Genomic DNA, 10496 nt, shown 5'->3' with positions numbered 1-10496 from the left:
CTGCTGATTACATGAGAGCAAGTGTTTTGCTGATTGTGTTTTGATCACTACATGTGAAAGTTTGTATTTTGCTATCATGCTTTGATGACTACGTGTGAATGTTTGTGTTTTGGGAATCGTGTCCTACTGATTACATGAGAGCAAGTGTTTTGCTGATTGTGTTTTTATCACTACATGTGAAAGTTTGTATTTTGCTATCATGCTTTGATGACTGCATGTGAAATTTGGTGTTTTGCGGATTCGGCTTTTCTGATTACATGAAAACAAGTGTGTTTTGCTGATTGTGTTTTGATTAATACATGGGGTAGTTTGTGTTTTGAGGATCATGTTTTGATTACTACATGTGAAAATTTGTACTTTGTGGATCGGGCTTTACTGACTACATGAAAAGCAAGTGTGTTTTGATGACTACATGTGAAAGTTTGTATTTTATGGATCGGGCTTTACTGACTACATGAAAGCAAGTGTGTTTTGATGACTACATGTGAAAGTTTGTATTTTATGGATCGGGCTTTACTGACTACATGAAAGCAAGTGTGTTTTGATGACTACATGTGAAAGTTTGTATTTTATGGATCGGGCTTTACTGACTACATGAAAGCAAGTGTGTTTTGATGACTACACGTGAAAGTTTATATTTTATGGATCGCGCTTTACTGACTACACGATAGCAAGTGTGTTTGCTGACTACATGTTATATATGGTGTAATGCTGATCGCGTTATACTAACTACTTGAAAGTGAGCGTGCTTGTTGATCAACACTTGATATTTTCAATCTTAACGACATCTTATGTAATACATTGTCTGAACGGTCCGTTCAGAGGCTCCAAGGCTCAGGCATATCGGTTCTAATTTAGAATTACTGGTCAGAGGGGGGCAACCAGCAAGCAACACCCATTGATTACAAAGCTACTCTTAAGCGAATAACGGCACTGATTTTCACTTTTATAACGCACACATTGCTGAAAGTACAGAGTGTGATCGATGGCATAATTAGATCTTGATTCTTGTACCTTCCACAGTCTGATATAATAATCAATTGTGTGTGATTTGCTCATTATGTTTTGATGACTTTATGTATAGTGTGTCAAGATATCTCACTTTACTTTGGAGTTTTCGCCAAATTACTGTAATTGTTAGCTGAATAGTAAAAAAGCCAGTGAAACCATACAGTTTAAGTTTGACTGCTGAAATTAGAATTATTTTACGCTTTCTTTCCTCGATTTTCTCGCTGTAACTGGTGCTTTGAAATAGTGATTGGTATAATTTAAGCATACGTTACTTTTGTGTTTTCCCGTTTTTTTAAGGTTTTATTTTCTGCATGCAAAATATTTAGAAGAACTAAAAAAAAAAAACGATTCCAGACTGTAGTACTTATCATGAACCAATAGGAACGAAGCAGGTAGGATGTCAGCTGACTCGTTTGTTGGGAAGCCATGCGGCTGTCCTTATAGTGTGGAAGCTAAAGCCACTAGAACACATATATATACCCGTGTGTGCGTGTATATAGTTTGTAATCTAGCTTGTTTAAAGGAAAGTTCAGGTCTTGGCATGAAGGCAAGTCAGTACAAAAGTAGTCAAATATACACTCAGAGTTAATTTAGCAAAGTTTCTGAGCATCATCTGAAGCAGTACACGTTACAGCGTATACTTTGTACAAGCAACTGCAATCCGTGAAGTTTTCCTGCAGTAGGTAGTAACGAAAACCGATAACACAGTTAAGAAAGTGAACCACTGAGGCTCAAAATCCTCTTCAAGGTATTTTTACTTTCATTTCGCTGACTACTTTTAAAATGTTTCAAAACCTCTCAGCGTTTCCTGAGCTAAGTAATTAAATATTACATTACACTGCGTTGTTAACAATTACTCTCCTACTTTCACGTGAGTCCTTTTAATGTGGCTCGTTATTCTTAATTGTTTGAGGACCGTAAAAGTTTGAAAGAAACTTAAGTTTCGACTTGAACTTATAGAGGATATACCTCTTTTTTTCGACATATTACTATCGACGCATATTCGTTTAAGGAAATGTATTTTTTGTCTGTAAATGTCAGAATTAATTTTGTACATGTAAAACTTTCAATGAGTGTGTATAAATGCATTCCTCCTTTATATGTTTTACAGCATTGACTACTTTGACTTCTCTCTATATGTATTTGTGTGAAATTAGTGTTGAAGGTGTAAAAATGAACATCTTCCTTTCCATCCATATCAACAAAATAAAACTTTTAAAAATCCAAATAATTATATCATAAAAACACAAAGTGTAATTTTCTTTCTATCGTATTTAGGTTTCCATCAAATCCAGCTATGTCTTCCATCCGGGAGTTTTACCACGTGGAAATTGACAAAGTTGGGCACGGGAAGAAAAGGTAAGCTTCTTTGCATTATTCCTTTTGAAGTTCTGTCTCTCTTGTTTTTTTTCAAATGTTTCTCATTATTAAATGCTTGTAAGCATGGAATAAATAACTAGTCTGTAAGTGAACATTGTAAGGAACTGTAACGAGATAGAATGTTTTCCACTGGATTCGAGAAAGGTTAATAACACGCATGTTCAGATTTTAAATGAACGAATAAGTAAAAGCATGTGTCGTTCATGGTATTGATTGTATTGAAGCATCATATACTGTCGCAGCTTCTCGAATGTGTGTGTGTTTAAGTTCAACGCCCTCACAGTTAGCGTATGCTTTTGATATTTAATCAATATAGTTATACCTATTCAAATGTTAGTCTATGAACTGGAGTTGTTGACGAATACGTGTTTGGAACCTCAAAGAAATGATAAAGACCTAAAACCTTTGTAGTTGGACTTTACTGAAGATTTGAAATAGAAAATTGGAGAAAATCAGCGAATGTCTGATGTTTGTATGAACGAAAATGTCATTCAAACGTAATAACCTGAATGTTTGTACATTTTTTTATGCTAGTTTGAATAGTTCTTTGTAGATTAGTTACTTATCCATCATATACACCTTATAGGTTTTCACGCGGCCAGAAAAAGAAACAACGCAGAATCAGGGGATAAAAATAAGCATCTGAAGATAGTGAATGTTTAAGAAAATTAACGACGAATGTAATGGCGAATAACTCTCTTTATTACATTAATAATATATAACAGTGAAGTATAATTTACAGGCACGTTACTAAATGTGTTGATAAGCTATTTATTTGATCAAATTCTATGTACATAAAGTGGTATATTTGATTGCAGAAAACCTGAGAATCCTTCATTTTTTCCTTTTATCGAACGTTTTAACGGATTAAAGAAATTGTCTGTTGGAAAGTAAAAGTTAACCTTCGTAACTTTCTTCAAGCTCTGTGTTCAGACTTTAGTATATTTCCTAAAGAAAAAATTTGCAATTCTTGTGTAAATTTCAATATCAAATAAATCGTTTTTGTTTCGTGTTATTAATCAAATACAAATCATCATTCTAATATATGGATTTTCACTTTCCAATTATAAATTATAATCCTTGCTTATCGTTAAAAGCCTCTTTCAAAATTAAACTATTTCTAAAGTATCTTCTGATTTCAGTACCCGACCTCGAAGAAAACTAATGATCATTAATGTTTTTTGACATTTTGTACGTTCTATCCACGTTTCGATATTTTTTGTTTTACCTACTATTTTTTTAATCGCCTTCAACAAGCATGCGCTATCTACTATATAGGATCTCATACTTCTGAGAAAAGCAGAGGGCGCATGAGCTACCGCGACTTTCGAGAAGCTGCGAATTCCTGTTGTATATGTATCTAGCAGTCTGCCCTCGACTTTTTTCCATTTTACTTATGTATTTCATAATTATTGTGAAATTATTAAAGATTTTAGTTGCATATATGAACACTCTATTATTATGTTAATTCGTGATAAATTCAAAGTGAGGCTATTGTACGAAATGATACTGTACGTGCGTCTCTGTTTTAAGTTGTGACAAATTCAAAACGAGGCTCTTGTACAAGATGACGGTATACACGTGACTCGTCTCAACAGGTAGAACTAAAGCATCATTAATGTAAAGCCATTGATTTCACGTTGTGGAATTAACACTTAATGGGTCTTGAATACAATTTCAAAGTTAGTTTGATTAGGACAGTACTAAGCCACAGACCTTTTTTTGTCATGTGTGTAATTCATTTGATGTTTCATTATATAAACTTTACTACACAGCACATATATAGTTATAAATTATTTTTAGACTCTGTTACGGTTGTTAATTGCGATTATAAGTCACGGAATTATTTATAGAGATACTTATATATATATAGGGGTAAATGTTTTACTTCTTAGCAACTTCAATTTTTAGTACAGTTTATATATATATATATATCATATGTCTTTTCGAGAATACGACGACATTTATTTAACAAATATGAAAGATAAGTTGTATCGTTTTCTACGTTTATGTAATTTTATATTTCTTTGTATGAGAAGAAGGATGGCTGATACATCATTTACAATACGTCTGGTTGTCACAGTTTTAGTCTGAATTATTGGATATTAATGTAGCTGTCGTTGGATACTAATAATGAGAAGTTGGTTGCTTCTAATAAAACATTAAAGTACAGAATAAAAGGTTATAGTTATATACGTAAAGGATTTCTAAACAAGATTATGGAAACGCACAAATAATACGTAATTACAACTAAATGACCAATTTATCATTATTATTTGTTTGTTTGGAATTGAACACAAAGCTCTGCCCACCACGAGTATTGAAACCCGGTTTTAGCGTTGTAACTCCGCAGACATACCGCTGTGCCACTGGAGGGCTTATCATTATTTATACTTTATTAGAGAACAGACAAGAGAAGAGTAAATAAGGTTTAAAATACACTAATATTTTTTATTCGCTTTAAACAAAGCACTGCCCCTTGCTTCCATAATTTTATCAATTATATGACCGTGAAATATTTCTCCCAATATCTGGTATTACACTCCCAATCCAGCCAAGTTGTTTCGCCGAAGTTTGGTGGTATTCAGCATGCTGGAATGTGGACTTGAGGAGCAGGTTAGTTCCAGTACTATACCTATAAGGATTAGGTGTCAGATAGTGAAGTGTAAGTATTAAAGTTTCAGCTACTTCTGTGACACTCTAGAAACTGTGTTTTTCTTTATCTGGTCTAGTGAGTTGTTTGGCTTTAGTATTAATTTAGGAAAAGCTACAGCAAATTCAAAATATAAGACAACGTACTTCCTACTTTCCTTACTGATATATTCTTGTTATGTTGAAAGGCAACATTTAATAGGAGAATTTAAGAGCTACTGTTCCTTCTTAGCAGTCAATGTTGTTAATAGTTTTCGTTATGAGTTAGAAATAGTAATTACGGTGTATTATAGACATTGGCGAATTTAGTTTTAATCAATTCCTAGTTGTGAAATAGCATTTCTTTCGGATGGGAGCCTTTGACATTTTCTTGTCTGAAACTTATACAGAACAACAATGGGTGAAGAAATAGGAATAGTTAATTTTCATTGCCCCAACATTGATGAGTATTTGTATTTAGTATACAAGACAGATAGAAGTGATTCATTTTCTTTTATCAAACCCCAAGTTTCTTTTATTCTCATTTTCATATAATTTCCCAGGTAATGAAATCCAGGGAAGCTTGGTTTTAATTACAGAGGAAACACTCGGACGCCATCTACAACAGCATTAATATCACACTGTTTAAAAACCTAAACAGGTGAAATTATCGATACGTAGAAGTAGTATTTCAACGGCGGGTAGTCAGATGTATTTCCAAGAAATGTGTGTCACTTCTAGAAATTGTAAATGGCAACGACATCAGTTTGTTTAATAGTCATGCACGTGCTTGTAGAAAACCTCGTTTAGTGTTACTCATGGTTATGTGTTTATTTGGAATAATTTTTCTCCCTTTTGACATTCAGGACAAACAGTTGATTTTTTTTTGTGATTATATTGCATAGTACTAACTTGCTACACGCCTTCGTTGCGAAGTTGAATGTTTAGTTGAGCTGTGTTTGTTTCACCTGTTTAAAAAGAGAGTGATTTTTGGCAATGTTTTCACATATGTCACCGAAACAGGATGAGCGTCTTTCTCACGTTATGTACGTTTGTCCTCATAATTTTTGGCCTGGCATAATCTGGTGGTGAGAGCGCTCGACTCGCAATCTACGGGTCGCATGTTCGAATCTCCGTCACACCGAACATGCTTGCCCTTTCAGCTGTGGGGGCATTATAATGTGACGGTTAATTCCACTATTCATTGGTAAACGAGTAGCCCAAGAGTTGGTGGTAGGCGATGCTGACTGGCTGCCTTCCCTCTAGTTTATCACTGCTAAATTAGGGAGAACTGGTGCAGGTAGCCCTTGTGTAGCTTTGCGTGAAATTCCAAACAAACCAAACCTTATAATTTTTAAACACTCTATGTTTATGGCTTTCAACCTTGCGTTTAAGATTGCTCGAAACTCTTTCATTCGTAACGGATCCTTTAACAACCAATAGTACATACACATACATTTTTTTGAGACGACGGTAAAGGTGAACTTGGGTTTAACTATGTTTACTAATCGAGCTATATAAATCACACTAGTTGATAAGCAGTTATCTCTTGTTTTAAAAAATGAATGATTTGCTAATGAAAATGTAAGTAATACAAAATTGGCCAAAGTTTCATGTTATTAAAGCATCAAATTTCAGTCTTGCAAAATAGTTTTAATATGATATTAAACTATAAAGCATAGAGATCAAATCACTAAACATTTTCCAGTTCCTTCTCTCCTCCCAGAAACCCGAGAGTTTACTATTTCTCATTTCTCGGAATCCTAAACAATTGCAAAGCCTTAAGGTAAAAGTAGGAGACTGGAAAATGCTAAGAGTAGGACATGCACCCATGCTGTGTGCAATAAAAACATGATTACTCAAAAACGTTACGTTTGTCTTGTAATCATTTTTCAAATATGTTTTTCTGAAATAAAAGGCTGCTTTCAAATGACTGATCTTGTAAACATATATTTTGTAGTTTCAGTTGAACAAAACTCTGATAGTACTGGAACGTATAATTGTGGTAAAGACATAAAAAGGTTTTCCACACTCTCTGTAGAGTTTATGAAATAGCACAATAAATTTTAGGTTTAGAGGATGTATGAACTGTATTTTTGTAAAACATTTTTGAAGAAGTTAAGCATGACATATTATTTTTTGTATACATACAAATTATCGAGCGTAAACAGACATGTCACATTCGTAGAAAAAGGAAATAATTACATGTGCAAGTAAATGGCGAATCGATTCATTTTTCAATTGCATATAAATATTGTTTCGAAATTTTGTGATGAAAGTTCTATGATGCTAAAGCATAACTTTCAATGTTGTAACATGTCTTTCATAAAATAGATTAGAATTGCTAAGAAGATCTGTTATATGAAACAAAAATTAAGACAGAATTTTAAAACACTTGAAAAAAGTGTTAGGATAAAATCTGTATACTATAGTATGAAAGTAAAACTAGTAGGCCAGGGTTAGTTTGTCCCTAATATCCCTAATTTAGCAGTGTAAGACTAGAGGGAAGGCAGCTAGTCATCACCACCCACCGCCAACTCTTGGGCTACTCTTTTAACAATGAATAGTGGGATTGACCATCACATTCTAATGACTCCACAGCTGAAAGGGCGAGCATGTTTGGTGGGACGGGGATTCGAACTCGCGACCCTTAGATTGCGAGTCGAGCGCCTTATCCACCTGGCCATGCCGGGCACGCCAGGGTTAGTAGAAACAAACAAACAAGCAATACTAAGAAGTGAAATAATACGGCTATGTAACAAATCGACAATTTTATCAAATATTTCAGGAACAATTATGGATAATCTTGAAACAAAAAGAAACAAACTCTGAATGATAGTTCTTGTACATGATTATTTAACGGAGGCTTTCTCTTACAAGCTATATTTATGTAATATTTACAGCGGTTGTCCTCTCTCTCTATTACACATATTATTTTCGTCTTAACTTTGGTCTACACAATGGACTATCTTCGATCTGTTCACCAGAAACTCATCATTGACCCACCAGAGCTATGCGCTACAAAAACGCCTCTATATTAGTTTTGTTTCCTTGCTAGTTCATCAAAGGTTATAACTGTACGAGAGCTACAATGAAATTCGTTTAACTACCCGTTCCGGAAGTGAGAAAAGTTCAGTTGATGGCAATGGAAAATGTGCGCTCTTTCTGTTTGATTTTTATGTTGCTGTTATTAGCACTATATGGGTAAAAAATTTTTCTTCGGTTCAAGCAGCAATAACATACTTGAGAACAAGACGCGATATACTAGGTTTTTGGTATTAGCTTAGTTTTCACAAATTTAGGTGTTATGAGGTCCATTTTTATATTTTTATCATATTTGAAAGCGTTACAAAAATTGAGTTTTTTACTCACAAATAGTTAAAATAGGAGGACGGACTAAATCAAGTTCATACAAATGCTGAACGCTAGGATAATATATTCAGGATTGATTCATCAAAATTATAATTCATTAACAGGTGAAGTGAATTTTTAGTGTATTCAATTCTAACGACGTGTTGATTTTGGAGCAACTCCATTTCTCAGTAAATGTTTTGAATTAACATAATATCAAAGTTGTAGAAAATTAAGGATGAGGAAATGTATTTCATTTAAATTACTGACTTGATATGTTATGATTTAGTTGCGTAATTACCTAACTGTAAAACTTCTGTTTTTGAAACAAATTTTTACTATCTAAAAAAAAAGCGAAATGCTTTGAAGCCAATCAACTTTCCTTTAAGTTATCTGATAGATTTGTACATTGCTTTTCCCTACAGTTATATTATTATTTATTATAACTAATATTTGGATATTTCGTTCCAAGGATCACTAACTCTCCAGGGGGACCAAGTAGTGATATATTTGGTAATATAAATGATCAAGATGAACAAAAGCCCCAGAAAAGGAAGAACCACTTCATGTATTCCAGCTTTTATGGCGCCAAAGACGATTCTAGTAACAACCAGGCAATCCAACGTAGAGCATCTTGGCATACACAGAGCAATGTGTTTGGAAATGATCTAACGGGCATCACCACGCCTAGAAAAGTTGTGGATAGAATGAAGTCTAATGTATTTGATGGGCCCCAACCGGTCACCAAGTCTTGTAGTGCAAATAAATATAGTAGGTGATAATATAAAATGAAACATACCTCTGTTTGTGTTAAGTCATCGTGTCGTTGTTAAATATTTCATGTTTCATTGCTTTTTTTAGAACACTAGTGTAATAAGTGTGTTCCTTGAACACGTATTGAGCTCTAACTGGTTTATGTATTAATAGAATACTTGAAGACTTGATAAAACAGATTTTGTAAGGGATTTTCTAACACATTATATGAATAGTTCCTAGATCCAACACAATGATTTACTGACGTTCCATTTCTTTCTGGGTAGGAACACCAGATAATACAAACCATAGCCTATCTTGCATAAGTTTCTGACAGTTTGAAATAAACACTCATCCTGCTTTAGACTGTCACACTTGATTAGAGGTATTGCAAGGCCATCTGCCCTATTAATAATTCATATTAAAAGGAACATTTAGTAAAGTCTATTTGCGCAGTTATTATTTATTTTATTTGCTTAATTTTTATCTTAGATTGGCTGTTTTGATGGGTCGTATTTTACGCATATCTTTTGGAATTAGGCGAATATTGAATGTTTTATTACTCCTTATAACACTTCAAAATTATTTTCAATAATTTTGTTTTGATTTATTCTGTATTTTTATGCAGCAAATGTATATTCAGTAATATAACATTGATTCTGTTATTTTCTATGTAAATGTATTTTGTTAATTTATAGAAATTATAGTGTTTGCTTAATTCGTTCGTAAAATTGTGATTAGGCTGTCGTTTAAGTTTTATATACTTTTCTTAGCATGTGTATTTAATTAGACAGCTGAAAAAGTTGCTTACAATTACTTGTACATAAAACTAAAGATGAATTTTGTTTTGCTTTGACCTCCTTTATTGGCTGTGATTTGAATTTGCATGTGTAAATAATATGAGAAAATTGCATGTTTCTGCATATTTTAGGCCCTGTTCGACGTAATCCAATCACAGGGGAGGTGTATGATGATACCTCTAAACTGAATGGTTATATAAACGGACATGCTAATATAACAGGTATGCTTGTTGTAATTAGGTAGAAATTTTAGGCGATCATTCTAAGCTTGTGCACATACATGTATATCAATCAGATGTTGGGTAGCTGTCAAAATAGAGGAAAACATCACTGTAAAATGCCCGTTTTTCTCTTCTATTTTATTTCTCTTCATAATATAATGTTATCAGTTTTAAAAAGGTCGACTTCACTGTTTTAATGAAGTCTAATTACAAACTATTTATTGCTAATTTTTTGTTTAACCATGCGATTTTCCACGAGTGTGTTGAGCATAGCTTTATCTTCCAGTGCAAGTATATGTTGAGCATAGCTTTATCTTCCAGTGCAAGTATATGTTGAGCATAGCTTTAT

General features: G+C 33.5%; 1 protein-coding gene across 1 annotated transcript in view; it reads left to right on the top strand.

The window, feature by feature from the left end:
• Window positions 1-10496, top strand: part of LOC111085489 (microtubule-associated protein Jupiter-like) — a 16835-nt gene that overhangs the window by 4061 nt on the left and 2278 nt on the right. The window contains exons 2-3 of the mRNA XM_022384306.1: window positions 2290-2370; window positions 8846-9144. Of these exons, the coding sequence (XP_022240014.1) occupies window positions 2309-2370; window positions 8846-9144 (361 nt within the window). The 5' untranslated portion in view covers window positions 2290-2308. The remainder of the gene's footprint in view (window positions 1-2289; window positions 2371-8845; window positions 9145-10496) is intronic.

This window comes from Limulus polyphemus, unplaced genomic scaffold, assembly GCF_000517525.1.
Source record: "Limulus polyphemus unplaced genomic scaffold, Limulus_polyphemus-2.1.2 Scaffold422, whole genome shotgun sequence".
Taxonomy (NCBI): domain Eukaryota; kingdom Metazoa; phylum Arthropoda; class Merostomata; order Xiphosura; family Limulidae; genus Limulus; species Limulus polyphemus.
The sequence above is the reverse complement of the archived record's forward strand: the minus strand, read 5'-3'. Positions and strand labels throughout refer to the sequence as shown.